The sequence below is a fragment of the Mesoplodon densirostris genome, chromosome 19 (assembly GCF_025265405.1).
Source record: "Mesoplodon densirostris isolate mMesDen1 chromosome 19, mMesDen1 primary haplotype, whole genome shotgun sequence".
In the NCBI taxonomy this organism is placed as follows: domain Eukaryota; kingdom Metazoa; phylum Chordata; class Mammalia; order Artiodactyla; family Ziphiidae; genus Mesoplodon; species Mesoplodon densirostris.
The window spans coordinates 12,807,996-12,823,379 of record NC_082679.1 but is presented as its reverse complement, the minus strand read 5'-3'; the positions used below and the strand labels follow the sequence as shown (position 1 = coordinate 12,823,379).

General features: G+C 46.8%; 2 protein-coding genes across 2 annotated transcripts in view; both read left to right on the top strand.

Annotated features, from left to right (window-relative positions):
- Positions 1-2,144: 2,144 nt before the first annotated feature.
- SPTBN4 (spectrin beta, non-erythrocytic 4) overlaps positions 2,145-15,384 on the top strand; it is a 70,432-nt gene continuing 57,192 nt past the window's right edge. The window contains exons 1-3 of the mRNA XM_060083236.1: positions 2,145-2,316; positions 13,377-13,528; positions 14,632-14,805. Coding sequence (XP_059939219.1) covers positions 2,145-2,316; positions 13,377-13,528; positions 14,632-14,805 — 498 coding nt within the window. The remainder of the gene's footprint in view (positions 2,317-13,376; positions 13,529-14,631; positions 14,806-15,384) is intronic.
- LOC132480517 (ATP synthase membrane subunit K, mitochondrial-like) lies at positions 10,465-11,232 on the top strand. Its single transcript, XM_060084765.1, has 2 exons — positions 10,465-10,509; positions 11,044-11,232. The coding sequence occupies exons 1-2, from the start codon at positions 10,465-10,467 to the stop codon at positions 11,230-11,232; spliced, it is 234 nt and encodes a 77-aa protein (XP_059940748.1).

The window sequence follows — 15,384 nt, the reverse complement described above, 5'->3', positions numbered from 1 at the left end:
CAGAATCAGCTCCCATCCCTCAACCCAGTCCAGCCTCCGTGCCATGCGTGGGTCTTTTATCCAAGCCTTGTCCTTCCCAGGCCCCTCTCCTTGGGAACGGTGACTAGACTGCAGGGAGAGAGAGAGGCGCGGCCTTGGAAGGGTTAAAGCATCCTATCTCAGGTCCCATCCCCAGCCTCGCCCAGCCAACCTTTCCTGGAGTCTGCAGGACACCCCCTTCCACCTCCGCCACCGCCTTCTCCCTTCCTTCTCCCGTTGAATCACGTAATGGCCAGGGCTGTTCCACCGCCAGACTGCCTGAGAGATCACGAAGTGCTAAGTGCCTCTCCATCTCCAAGTATCCTCCATTGAGGAAACAGTTGTGCTCACCGTTTCACAGGGAGGGAAACTGAGGCACAGAGAAGCCAAGTTAAAGGGTTTAAAGATACAGCAAGAATAAAGCAGGACTTGGAGCTCATTTCTATCAGACTCCAGCACAGGCACTTTTATTTGCTAAGATACGTGACTGGAGGATGAATAATAATAGCAAGGCCCACGTATTGAGGGCTTGCTGTGTACTAGATACCATGTTCCCTGCATTATTAATCCTGTCATCTTCAAACACCCCTAGGAAATGGGTACCGTTATCATTACCACTTTACAGATGAACAGACTGAGCCCTAGAGAGGGTAAGTGACTCAGCCAAGGTCACACAGGTGCCCACTTACAGCTTTCCATGGAAGAAGGGAAAAATAATAATGGATTTTTGAGTGTCTGTTGAAAGGGACAGTCTCCACTACACTGACCAAGACCTAGACCCTGCCTTCCTAAAATCTGGTGAGTTGGCAACTGTCGGAATATTTTGAGAATGGGGACACTGATCTCCTCCCAACTCCCTCCTTTCTTAGTCTTAGAATCAGGCCTGGGGTTCCAGAGGGTGGAGGAGATGTATCTAATGTCTCCCACACCCTTAGATTTCATATTTACAATCTGGCAGTGTTCTAGAACATAGCTCTGGAGTCAGACAGTATGTCAGTTAGCTGTTGCCACAATAATGTTGTATAAGAAACCACCCCCAAACTCAGTGTCTTAAAACACTAAGCATTTATTTAGCCTCGAGTCAGTCTGAGGTCAGCGACTTAGGCTGGGCTTATATGAGCTTATTCACCAGTTGGGATGGGTAGGGGGATGTTGACTGTTAGTTGCTCTAGCTGACCTTGGCTGTGATGAGGGCCTTGGACCTGGACTAGCCTAGTAGTCTCATGGCCACAGTCAAACACAAGCAAAAACATGCAATGTCTCCTGAGTCCTAGGCTCAGAACTCACCAGCACTTCTACCTAATACTGTTGGTCAAAGCAAGTCATGTGGCCAAACCCAGAGTCAAGGGGTAGGGCATGTCCCCCCAACGCCCTCTTCCATTCCTCCCAAACCCAGAGTGGGAGAACACTGAAGAGTTATATGGCAAAGGGTGTGGCTATAAGGATGAAGAACTGAGGGCATTAATGCAGTTATTTGATCAAAGTGACTACATTTGAATCTTGGTTACTCACTAGCTGTGTGACCTTGGGCAAGTGAATTACCCCCTCTGTGCCTCAGCTTCCTCCTCTGTAAAATAGGCTTAATAGTACCTTTCTTTACAGAATTGAATTTGTGGGAATTAAATAAGATAATGCATATAAAGTACTGAGCACAGTGCAACTGCTCAATGAATGTGAATTATTGTTATTACTGCCTTATAGAGTTCTGTTGATAACAATGTTATCTTTCTAACAATAATAACAGTGACAATTTTTTTTTTTTTTGCCGCACGGCATGCGGGATCTCTGTGTCATGTGGGATCTCAGGTCCTCAACCAGGGATCAAACCTGTGACCCCTGCAGTGGAAGCGCTGAGTCTTAACCACTGGACGCCCAGGGAAGTCCCAACAGTGACAATTTGCCGAGCCCCTACCCTGCACTAAACTTGGTGCTTGACCACAGCCCTATGATGTGGTCAGGGTGAACACTATTGCCATTATTATCATGTCCCTTCTAAAGACAGAGAAACTGAAGGTGAGAGGGAACAGGACCCACAGCCAGTTGCTGTTAGAAGTGGGACCTCTGAACTCAGGCTCTGTTTCTAGCCCTAACCTTCCTCTCCTCATTCCCAGGCCTCACCTTCCCTGATGGCGCAGGTACCAGGGGAAGTGGATAACATGGAGGGGCCGCCAGCCCCTAACAATAACAACCCTGCAGCCCGCTGGGAGAGTCCAGATCGGGGCTGGGAGCGGGAACAACCAGCCGCCTCCACCGCGGCCGCCTCACTCTTTGAGTGCTCCAGGATCAAGGCCTTGGCAGGTACCTGGAGGAGGGCTGGGGTGCGAGGGTGGGAGGGAAGGAAGGGAGGAAGCTGCTGGGATGGTGTCTTTGTACCTTGATGGCCTGGAGGATGGGAAGAGAGTTACAGACATTTGGACCTTGAATCTTTTTTTTTTTTTTTCTTTTCTCTGTGGTACACGGGCCTCTCACTGTTGTGGCTTCTCCCGTTGCGGAGCACAGGCTCCGGACGCGCAGGCTCAGCGGCCATGGCTCACGGGCCTAGCCGCTCCGCGCGGCATGTGGGATCTTCCCGGACCAGGGCACGAACCCGCGTCCCCTGCATCGGCAGGCGGACTCTCAACCACTGCACCACCAGGGAAGCCCGGACCTTGAATCTTTAGACCAGCACTGTCCAATAGAGCTTTCCATGATAATGGGAAAATGTTCTGTATCTGTGATGTCCAATATACTAACCACTGATACTTGTGGCTGTGAGCACTTGAAATGTGGCCAGTGCTATTTGAGGGAATGAATTTTTAATTTGATTTAGTTTTAATTAATTTAAATTTCAATAGCCACATGTGGTTTGTGGCTGCTGTATGGAGCAGTGCAGCCATAGAAACGTAGAAATGTATTAATACAATCCCAGAAACGAAGGACTTTCTAAGCATACTTCCTTAGAATCCCGAAGTGCTGAAACCTCGCATCTTAGGACCTTGGAATGTCATACCCAGAGATTCTTTAAACCCAAGACCTTTAGAAGTGGAGACTCGTGTAAACAGAACTTTATAATCACAGATCTTAAGACATTTTAATCGTTGGCTCCTAGGGTCTTAGAACATCAGAAACTTAAACTCTAATGCACAGAGATCCTTAGGGCTTTATAATCCTAAACCTATAGGATTTCAGATTAGAAACGTGGATCCTGAGCACTTTAAGAAAGAATAACCACACATTCATGTTTTTCGCACTGAAACCCTCAGTCCTGGGACAACTGGAATGGTTGGTCACCATACTTGGATGTTTTAGGACAATATAAACAAAGACTGGAGAACTGTATAGTTATAGAGTCTTACGATCTTAGACCTTTGGAACTGTAGGCCCTTGAACTTTAGGACTTTGTATTCACGGGGCTTTAGAATCTCAGAAGTGTTTAATCATCAATAGTAAAGTTTTATGAACAAAGACCCTTCAGAGACATGTAACTCCATAATCATTTAAAACATTAGACCCTTAGCACGATGACCCTTGGAATGTTAATATCTCAGAAACATGGAGTGTTATACACATAAAATATATATTGTCAAGAGTCATGAAATCTTAAAATCCAAAAGTCAGAATGAGTTCCCTTAGAATCTCAGAATTTTAGTAACTCAGCATTTGACAATCATGGGATCTTCAATATTAAGATTCTTGGAAACGTATAAGATGTCAAGCAGGTTGTTAAACTCAAGGACCTCTGGGAAAGCAGGTAACATACACGAGTGAGTGGCCTGGGGACTGTGGTCGCCCTAGTCACCTGCTCTAACCATGGGGAAAGGCAGGCCCAGAGCTGCTAGCTCTGTTGTTTATCTGCAATTTCCCAATCAAAACAAAAAACAAAAAATGAAAAACAATTGTAAGTGCATAAAGTCTGAACCAGATTCAACCCATGGATTGCTAGCTTCCTCTGGTTTAGACACCTAGAAGAATATAAACATATACTCATGGAAACTTAACATTTTTTTTTCCTATACATTTATTTATTTATTTATTTTTGTCTGCATTGGGTCTCTGTTGCTGTGCACGGGCTTTCTCTAGTTGCGGCGAGCAGGGGCTACTCTTCGTTGCGGTGCGCGAGCTTCTCATTGTGGCGTCTTCTCTTGTTGCAGAGCACATGCTCTAGGCACGTGGGCTTCAGTAGTTGCAGCACGAGGGCTCAGTAGTTGTGGTGTGTGGGCTCTAGAGAGCAGGCTCAGTAGTTGTGGTGCAGGGGCTTAGTTGCTCTGCGGCATATGGGATCTTCCCGGACCAGGGCTCAAACCCGTGTTCCCTGCATTGGCAGGCAGATTCTTAACCAGTGCGCCACCAGGGAAGCCCAAAATTGTATTTTAAAATTTTTTAAATTTTTTATTCTTTTCTTGGCCGTGATGCACGGCATGTGGGATCTTAGTTCCCCAACCAACAATCAAACCTGAGCCCACCCTGTGTTGGAAGTGTGGAGTCTTAACCAGTGGACCACCAGGGAAGTCCCAAAATTGTATTTTTAGACTCATAGATTAAAAAACTTGGGAACGTATCTACTTAGAATTCTAGAATTTATTATTTCATCCACAAAATATTTAATCAGTGACTGCTCTGCGCCTGGCCTGTCCTGGACAATATGAGAGACATAGTAGTGACTGAGGCGGACCTGGTCCTGCTCCTCCAGGGCTCCCAGTCCAGTGGGAAAGTTAGATCCAGCCCCAAATGATGACTCACAGGGATCAGGGCCGAGATGGGGGAGGCGCAGGCAGAGGCCAGATGTGGAAGTTCAGGGCTGTAGGAGACCAGATGAGGGGCCTGATCCAGTCTAGAGAATCAGAGTGCTTTCTGGAGGAAGAGATGGCTGAGCTGAGCCCTAATGGACAAACAAGAGTGAACCCTGGGGAGGAGAGTGGAAGAATATTCCAGAGAGAGGGAACAGAATAGGCAAGACCTCTAGAAGTGGAGAGTGGCTGGAGCGAAGTGGTGAGCAAATGATGGCAGGCAAGGAGCCAGTGGCTGCCAGATCTTGAGGGGCCTTGAAGGCCATTCCAAAGAGGGTGAGGGCACCTGGAGCTATGGTGAGATTTTAAGCAGAGGTGGGATGTGGTGACGTGAGGATCAAGGACTCCTCAACTGTTAGAACCACTGATTCAGAGAGCACCAGCCCTGGACACCTCAGACAGCACAGAGTCCAGAGAAATGTAGGGACCCAGCTAAGAAAAAAAAAAAAATTCTCATACACTCCCTGTGTCTACTTAATTATTAGAACTATGGTTTTCTGTTCCGTTATGGTTTGTTATGGGATATTGAATATATTGTAGTTCCCTGTGCTATGCAGTAGGACTTCGTTGTTTACCTGTTCTAGATAAAATAGTTTGCATCTGCTAATTCCAAACTCCCAGTCCTTCCCTCCCCCATCCCCCTCCCCCTTGGCAACCACAAGTCTGTTCTCTATATCTGTGAGTCTGTTTCTGTTTCATAGATAAATTCATTTGTGTCGTATTTTAGATTCCACATATAAGTGTTATCATTGAAATATGGTTTTCTTAAATGCACAAAAACACACAGCTCTGTTTATATCTCTTATGCTATGCTTCTCTACAACTAAAACACATTATACTGGATTCCAGACCCAAACCACAAAACCAGTAACTTCAGCTTAACAGTGACTTCGAGATGCTGCTATCCTGCTGGTCAAGATACTAACATGACGTAGACAGCTAGGGTGCATTTTCTTTTGCATCCCTTTGCCCACTTCTCTCATGGTTTTCCTCTATTCACACTAAGGCCAAACCCTTGAGCAGAGTCCTCTGTAATATGTTTTTGCATGGTGGTTTTTTTTTTTTTTTTTGGCCGCACTGTGCGGCATGCGGGATCTTAGTTCCCCAACTAGGGATCGAACCCATGCCCCCTGCAGTGGAATCATGGAGTCTTAACCACTGGACCGCCAGGAAGTCCCTGCATGAAGATATTTTTTAAAGTTGTCTGGTCCCATCCACCACAGAGATTTCCCATAATCATGCTCCACAGTTTTTTTTTTTTCTTTTAAATATTTATTTATGTATTTGGCTGCACTGCGTCTTAGTTGTAACATGCAGGGTCTTTTTAGTTGCGTCATGCGGGATCTAGTTCCTGACCAGGAATTGAACCCAGCCCCCTGCATTGGGAGCACAGAGTCTTAATCGCTGGACCACCAGGGAAGTCCCATGTTCCACAGTTTGTGTGGGGGCCCCTTTCCTCTTTTTTTTTTTTTAATTGGACTATAGTTGCTTCACAATGTTGGAAGCCCCTTTCCTCTTGATCTACTCCTTTATTCTCTTTTAGCCCCATATCTCACACCAATGCCTTCTCTCCTATAGGCAATCATTCTGATTGTTTTAACGCAAATCTTTTTCTTCGCAACACGTGCGTTGCTAATTAGTGTGCATGTATCCATGTTTTTTTTAACTCTAAAAGGTATTACATGACACAGAAAGGCAGATATATTGTGTGTCCAGAATTTCCACAATGAGCACCCCCTTTTAACCAGATCAGGAAACAGAATCTGACAGCCCTAGAGAAGTCCCTCTCAGGCTGCCTTTGTATCATCCCGAGAGTAAACACTGTCCTAGCCAGTGTACATTCATTTTGCTAGCATTTGAACTTTATATAAATGGAATCATGCAGTGGGTACCCTTCTGTGTTTGGGTTCATTCACTCAACACGCTCCTCATGAGATTCACCCATGTCTACCTGTATGTGTAGGTTGTGCCTTTTCATTGCTGTATAGTATTCCACAGTGTGAAAATGCCATGGTTTATCCATTCACCTGTTGATGAGCATTTGGTTTGCTTCTAATTTGGGGATGTCACAAACTAGACTATTACAAACTAGTGATTTGTAGTATCACAGACTATTACAGATTATTGCTGCTCTAAATATACATGTTTTGAGAGACATAGCACTCATTTTGGGGGCTTATACCCACCCAGGAGTGAAATTGTTGGGTCATAAGGTATGTGTATACCTAACTTTAGTAGAAACTTCCAGTTTGTATCATTTCACATTCCCACCAGCAGTGTATGAATGATTCAGTTGCTGTACATCCAACCCTTGGTGAGGTCAGTCTTGTAATTTTAGCCATTCTAATGGGTGTGCATTCTACTGTGGTTTTAATTTGCATTTTCCTGATGACTAAAAACAACGAATGAAGTGGAGCTCCTCTTCATATATTTACTGACTATTTGGATAGCCTCCTGTGAAGTGCCCATTCAAGTCTTTTGCCCATTTTCCTATTAATATTCCTGCCTTTTTCTAATTGTTTTGCGGGTGTTCTTATATATTCTGGGTACAAGTCCTTTGTCTGATATATGTGTTGTGAATATTTTCTCCCACTGTGTGGCTTGCCTCTTCATTCTCTTAACGGTGCCTTTTGATGAACAGTTTTTCTTAATTTAAAGGTAGTCTAATTTGATAATTACTTAATCATTATTTCCTGTACGGCTAAAATTCTGTGTCTTGTGTAAGAAATCTTTGCCTACTCCAAGGTCATGGAGATATTCTTTGATGTTTTCTTCTGAAAGCCTTATTGTATTCCTTTCACATTTAGATTTATAAGCCAAATGGTATTTAGTATATTTATTATTGTGTACAGTGTGGGTCAAGGTTCTCTTTTTCCCCCACACGGATGTCCAGTTGACTCAGCTCCATTTATTGAAAAGACTTTCCCTACTGAACTGCAATTTCACTTTGTCATAAATCTGGGAGCCCTATACATGTGGGTTTGTACATGCAGGTATTGCTAATCGATGCATGTTTTATCATAGTCTCGATTGCATTTTTTGCATTATGTTCTCATTCAGTGCTATGCCTTGTAGCCTCAAGACTCATCCATGTGGCTCTGTGCGCCTCTACTCTGGCTTCTAACTGCTGCATAGAGTTGATGGTGTGCACTCGCCATGTTCCACTTTCCCAGTAATGGACAACCAGGCTCTCCCCAACCCCCAACCTGTCCCTGCCCCGTCCCCGCTAATAGCACTACACTGAACATCGTCATACATGCTCTTTATAAACCAGCGTGGAAAAGTTTACGGGCCATATACATAGGGAAAGAATTGCTGGCCCATGGCGGCTATGCACTAATTTAATTTGACTCAGATTGCCTTCCGAATGGCTGCCCCACCAGCAGGCATGAGGGTTATGATGTCCTCACATTTCCACCAATACTTAGTGTCTCCAGCTTCCTAACTTTTCGCAGACTAATAGCCAACATATCATTTACATATTGTCTCTCTCTATCCTTTCTCTGTAACCAGTAGTAGATAAGGGAGTAGTTAGTTCCTACTCTATGAAAACCTCAGTGTATTAAAGATGTGAAAAATTAAAGTGTTATTCTAAGGAAATGCATTTCACTTGTGATTGGTGACTACCACAGTGGGGAAGAATATATAAATGGCAAAATAATATGAGCACAATGGCAGAGGTAGGACGTTTATCATTTGCCTTGGAGTCTTGACAACCCAAAGGTATGTGTGCCAGCTAGAGCGCCAGGAGGAAGCAGATGGCCCCCTCAAAGGGGTAAAATTAAGGAGAGTTGAATGAAGGGACTATTTAGAGAGGTGTGGAGATTCCTCCCCACCCCCAGGGACTGGGGCAGGGCAGGGAGTAGTGAGAGGGGAGAGAGGCATCCCCAGGAGGAGTGGGGGATGTAGGGAGAGGCACCAGGTCCTGGGGAAGCTGGTTAGGCAGGGAGGGAACAAGTCCCTCAGCCCTTTCTCTCTCCTCTCATCTCCTGATAGCGAAACCCAGCCAAAAGTCTGAGGCCTTTAAGGGCCAGGGAGCCCATTCATATAGTTCACGCCAGCCAGGCTCCCTGGGCTCAGAGTAGGTGCAGAAGAGGGGAGAAGGCACCTGAGGGGCAGATGGAAGACATCCAGTGAGGTAGCCACACACACTCACCAACACAGTAAACATTCAATGTCAACTTAGGTCAGAAGTGGCACTCTGGGACACATTTGGTTTTCAGCCCCACTGTGTTTTATAAAAACGTAAATCAGGGCCTCCCTGGTGGCGCAAGTGGTTGAGAGTCCGCCTGCCAATGCAGGGGATACGGGTTCGTGCCCCGGTCTGGGAGGATCCCATATGCCGCGGAGCGGCTGGGCCCGTGAGCCATGGCCGCTGAGCCTGCGCGTCCAGAGCCTGCGCGTCCGGAGCCTGCGCGTCCGGAGCCTGTGCTCCGCAACGGGGGAGGCCACAACAGTGAGAGGCCCGCATACCGCAAAAAAAAAAAAAAAAAAAAAAAAAAAAAACGTAAATCAGTTGCCAACATTTAAAAACAGGGAGATTTTTATCTCCAGATTTTTGGCACCTCATGGGCCATCATGTGATATGGCAACGCTAGGTCTTCACTCCTGTGAGACTCCAGACGCCAGGGCCATGTGGCCGCTGCCCCCTTTTAGGAGGGCCTCGTTCTCTCATGTGGAGCCTGCCTGGCCCTGGTGGGCATTTCAGTTCTGGACCCCAGCTTCATGCTAACGAGATTGTAACCACAAACCCCCAAGTTTCACAGCGTAGTCCTCTATAAAGTCACCATCCAGATAGTCCAGGATGTGTTTCTATTAATTTTCTCTGAGGATCATTGAAATGAAGTTACAAAATTAAAAATATTCTCCTGGGTCCTTGTCTTCCAAGCATGAGTTCCCAAACACCCAGTGTCCCCCAGAACCCACTGAAGAAATCCTGATCTAGTCCTAAACCCTCATTTTGGAAATGGGAAAATGGAGGCCCAAAGAGGAGGGATGTGCTTTTGAAGTCACATAGCTGGTCATCAGTAAAAGCAGGACTGAATCCAGTTGCCCTCATTCTGCACCACGCTGGGGATGCACTCAAGTTCTACTTGGGCCTCAGCATGGACCACAATCTGCTATGGGCATCGCCTTTGGAAGGCAGAATCACCAAATACCCAGTTCAGCATCTTTTCTGTCATCACTTCCTCGTGTGTGATCCATGTGTTCACACAGGTCCCCCATCCTATCCAAACAGCACAAAACCCACACTTAGGCAAACAAGATTGCCATTTGGATTTACTGTTTGTTTCTGCATATTCACTTTCAAATTAGAGGCAAACATTCAAGATCCAACTTGAAGCACAAAAAAATACAGGTCAGTCAGTGTGTGTTTTCTAGCAATGTGTATTTTCTACTGCCAGAGTCAAATGCAACAGGTGATAATGTTACAAATGGTTAATGTTAGGAAATAAAAGTTATTGGGAGATTTCAAGTGGCTAAAAATGGAAATAAACTGGCAATATAAATCATGATTTCTGTACTCATGGGAAACTTAAAAGTGCGACTGCTAAATTATTTAGTGATAAAATGCAAACAGTGTCTGTACAGGCTAAGGTCTCTGCTGTAACAAGAGAGCCAAAAATACAGTGGCTTAAAGGAGATAGGAGCTTATTTCTCTCCCCTGGATAGTCCCTACATGAGCAGCCTCATTGGCAAGGAGGCTCTGCTCCAAGCAGTTAGTGTGGGTTCTCAGTTCCTTCTTCCATCCCGTGCTCTGTGGACCAGGGCTTCCCTGGTGGTGCAGTGGTTAAGAATCCGCCTGCCAATGCAGGGGGCATGGGTTCGAGCCCTGGTCCGGGACGATCCCACATGGCGTGGAGCGACTAAGCCTGTGTGCCACAACTACTGAGCCTGTGCTCTAGAGCCCGCGAGCCACAACTACCAAGCCCACGTGCCACAACTAGTGAAGCCCGTGTGCCTAGAGCCTGCGCTCTGCAACAAGAGGAGCCACTGCAATGAGAAGCCCCCCACACCCCAACAAAGAGTAGCCCCCACTTGCCGCAACTAGAGAAAGCCCGTACGCAGCAACGAAGACCCAACACAGCCAAAAATACATAAATAAAATAAAAGTGGGCAAATGATTTGCATAGATCATTTCACCAAAGAAGCAATACAAACGGCCAATAAGCATGTGAAAGATGCTCAAAATCATTCATCATTAGGGAAGTGCAAATCGAAACCACCTTGAGACAGGCTGGCGGTTTGTGCCTTTTAGAAGGCTGGAATTGTGGCAGGTCCAGAAACTGACACCCAATTCCATTTCACTGGTATCAAAAAATATTTCAACTCTTATACTCTCACAGGGAGAATGAACTGTGTACTGGTCACGTATAAAGGCATTGCTTGGATAGTCTTATACTTCAAGTTAAGGTCCAAAAAAACTCCAGCTGTGAAAGCCACATAAATGGATTCTAAACTGTACCTCATCTCATAAGTTCTCATGCCTGGAGAAACTAATGTCAACTCATCATGTGATACTCAATTTATACAATAAATTATGAACCTGGGGGAAAAATCACATTGAGAAACTACTTCACACCCACTGGGTTGACCGTAATTTTAAAAAATAAAATAAAAAAGGAAAATAACAAGTCGTGGCGAGGATGTGGGGAAATTGGAACCTTTGTACATTGCTGGTGGGAATGTAAAATGGTTCAGCTGCTTTGGGAAACAGTCTGGCATTTCCTCAAAAGGTTAAACATAGAGTTACCAGATGACCCAGCCATTCCACTCCCAGGTTGATACTCAAGATAACTGAAAACACGTGTCTACACAAAAACTTGTACCTTATTGTTTGTAGCAGTATTGTTCATAATCACCAAAAAGTGGAAACAACCCAAATGTCCATCAGCTGATGGATAGAGAAGTAAAATGTAGTATATCCATATAATGGAATATTACTTGACTGTAAAAGGAATAAAGTACTGATACATGCCACAACGTGGACGGACCTTGAAAACATTATGCTGCGTGAAAGAAGCCAGACACAAAAGACCTGCATGATTCCATTTATGTGAAGTATCCAGAATAGGTAAATCCTTAGAGACAGAAAATAGATGAATGGTTGCCTAGGGTTAGGAGACGGGAGAATGGGGAGTGACTTCTAATGGGTACAGGGTTTCTTTTTGGGGTGATAAAAATGTTACTAGATAGAAGTGATGGTTGCACAACTCTGTGAATATAGTAAAAACCACTGAATTTACACCTTAAAAGGGTGAATTTTATAGTATGGGAATGTAGCTCATACTAAAACTGTTATTTTTTTAAATTAATTTATTTATTTTTGGCTGCTTTGGATCTTCGTTGCTGGGCTTTTTTTAGTTACAGCGAGCGGGGGCTACTCTTCGTTGTGGTGCACAGGCTTCTCATTGCGGTGGCTTCTCTTGTTGCAGAGCACGGGCTCTAGGCACGCGGGCTCAGTAGTTGTGGCACACGGGCTTAGTAGCTCCACGGCATGTGGGATCTTCCCGGACCAGGGAGCAAACCCGTGTCCCCTGCATTGGCAGGCGGATTCTTAACCACTGCACCACCAGGGAAGTCCCTAAAACTGTTACTTAAAAAAAAGAAAATGGAGCGAGAATTCCCTGCCTGGCGGTCCAGTGGTTAGGACTCTGCGCTTCCACTGCAGGGGCATGGGTTCCATCCCTGGTTGGGGAACTAAGATCCCAAATGCCACGCCGCCAAAAAAATAACAAAAATGGGAAGAGGGAAGAGAGGTCCCAAACAATTTCTTTGTAAGCAAGCAAGGCGGAAGTTGTACACATTTCCCCTCCCCCACCCCGCTTAAGTAATCCCGTGCCTACTTCTTGCCCCAGGGATGTGGGAAACCTGGCAGTCCAGCTACTACAGAGGGGGAGATGTGGTTCCTGCTCTCAAGGGACATTCAGTCTAGCATATTCCTTCCTCTTCGTTCCCCACAGCCTGTCACTGGCTGACTCTTACTTTTTCATCTCTAAATAACTCTCCAGTATGCCTCCTTCTCCCATCCCCTCAGCTTCTGCCCTGGTCCAGCCTCTTCCTCTCTCTCCTGGGTCCTTTCCCCAGTCTCTTCCTCCCTGGGCTCTGGGCTGCTATTCTTGCTCTCTCTGATGCACCCTTCCCACAGAAGCCAGAGATATTCCTGAGACCCAACTCTCATCCTGTCCTTCTCCCTCCTTAACCCGCTGTGGCTCCCTAGCGTATTATGTGTCCCCACTAAACTGAGCTCTGCCTCGTATTCAGAGCCTAGAACAGTGTGGGGCACATAGTGGGTGCTCAGGTATTTCCTGAACGAATGAACAGCGCTGACTAGGGTAAGAAACAGGGCAGCTTTCCTGTGGAAGTGACATCTCAGGAAAACTTTAAAGGACAGAGAAGCGGTCTCCAGGTGGGCATGGGAGGGGGGGAGAGGGGGAGGGCGTCCCAGGTAGGAGGAGCCGCCTGCCCAGAGACCTGATAGTTGCAGGGAGCTGGGCCTGAGCAGGATTTGGCTGGCGGTGGAGGGCTGGGGTGAAGCTGGAAGGGGGAGTTCCTGGAAGAGACGAGGGCTCATCAGGGCCTGTCCTGCAGATGAGCGGGAGGCCGTGCAGAAGAAAACCTTCACCAAGTGGGTGAACTCGCACCTCGCTCGCGTTGGCTGCCACATCGGGGACCTCTATGCGGACCTCAGGGATGGCTTCGTGCTCACGCGGCTCCTGGAAGTGCTGTCCGGGGAGCAGCTGGTGAGGGGGCCAGAAGGGCTGGGTAAAGGGGGCGGCCCTAGCGTCTCGGGTTGGACTACTGCAGGCCTGGCTAATGGGTGGATGGAGCGACCTAAGAAAGGCTGGGTGGGTAAAAGGCACCTCATTTGGGTGGGCGGGGCTATGGCCCAGGGATGGAGCCTGGTTGCGAGGAGCCTGGGGGTGTGGCTTGGAACAGAGACGGGTTTCCGTCAGAGAGGGCTGTCCTTCGGGGCGGGACTCTGGGCTTGAGTGGGGCTCCGCTGGAAGGGGTGGGGCTATTGGAAAAGAGAGGAGCTTTATTAGAAGGGACTGGCCTGGGGTTGCGGTAGTAGGAGGCATGGCTATAAAACAGGGGCAGAACTCTTGTTGTAGGGGGTCTACGGTTGAGGGTGTGGTTGTCATCGGAAGGGTGAGGCCTAGGTCACGGGAGTCTGGGGGACGAGACGGAACTCTTGTATGGGTGTGGCTTGTTGTATGGGTTGCAGTTGTATTTCTGGGCTTGGATGGGACTTCATCGCAAAGGGTGGTGTTCTGATGGAGCTAGAGATTGATTAAAGGACCAGAGCCTGAAGCTCAGGAAGTCGTGAGGGCCATGGCTAGGAACAAACACCCTTGGAAGGAATAGAGCTATAAAAAAAGAGGAGAGCCCTGGAGTGGGGCGGGGCCTGATAGGAATGGGCGTGGCTCAAGACAGGGACCTGAAAAGGAGGAAGTGAGTGGTGGAACTAGTGGCAAAACATTGGTGGCCTGGGGCAGAGATCCAATGGAAGGGGCGGGAGTATGGCTACAGGCAGAGGGCGGAGCTTCATGATAAAAGGCGTGGCTATCAGTTTGGAGGTGGAGCTTAAGTTGAAGGGGCGAGGCCTGGAACTTGAAAAAGTCCTGAAAGGAGGTGACTTGAAAGGTTCTGGCTATGAACGGGTCAGGCCTTCTTTAGAAGGATTAGGTCCTGGGTCTTTGATAAGACTGAAGGGGCGTGGCCTGGACTTGGACATGGGGTTGGGGAGCGTAGTTATGGGGGTGGCCTTCTTTGGAAGGGGTGGGGTCGAGGGCACAGTGCTCTTGGCGAGGTGCCGGATTTCCTAATGCCCCTGCTGCCCTAGCCAAGGCCCACGCGTGGTCGCATGAGGATCCACTCACTGGAAAATGTAGACAAGGCACTGCAGTTCCTGAAGGAGCAGCGTGTGCACCTGGAGAACGTGGGCTCACATGACATCGTGGACGGGAACCACCGACTCACCCTCGGGCTGGTCTGGACCATCATCCTGCGCTTCCAGGTGATCTCCAAGTGACCCCAGCCCAGTCCACCCCCCAGGGTGGGGCCTTAGGACGGTGTCCCTCACCCACTCAATCAATCATTCCAAAAATATTCCTAATATGTTCCAGGAACCCTGTTTTAAAAAATCATTATCACCACCATCATTATGATCCTCATTTACATAGTTTTTACTCTCTTCTAAGCACTTGGCATTTAATATGCACAGCAACCCCAAAAATTAGGTACTATTCATTATTCCATTTTACCAGTGAGGTAACTGAAGCTGAGGGATGTGAAGTAATATGCTCAAGATCACACAGCTAGGTAGTAGAGCTGGAACTGGAATCCAGGCAGTCTTGCTCCAGTTCAGAAACAAAATAGACAAATTTTCTGTTTTATGGAGCAAGACACGGGTGGGGAGGTTAGACAGATAATAAATAAACACGTCAATGTGCAAACAAGACATGTATGGGAAAAGGATCAATTCTAAGCAGAGAAGTAAAAAGAGCTATGAGAAAAGAATAGATTATGATAAAGCAGTAAAAGCAATCTAAAATATCCAGTTGATTGTGTTGAGATTTTAGCCTTGGGGACCAGA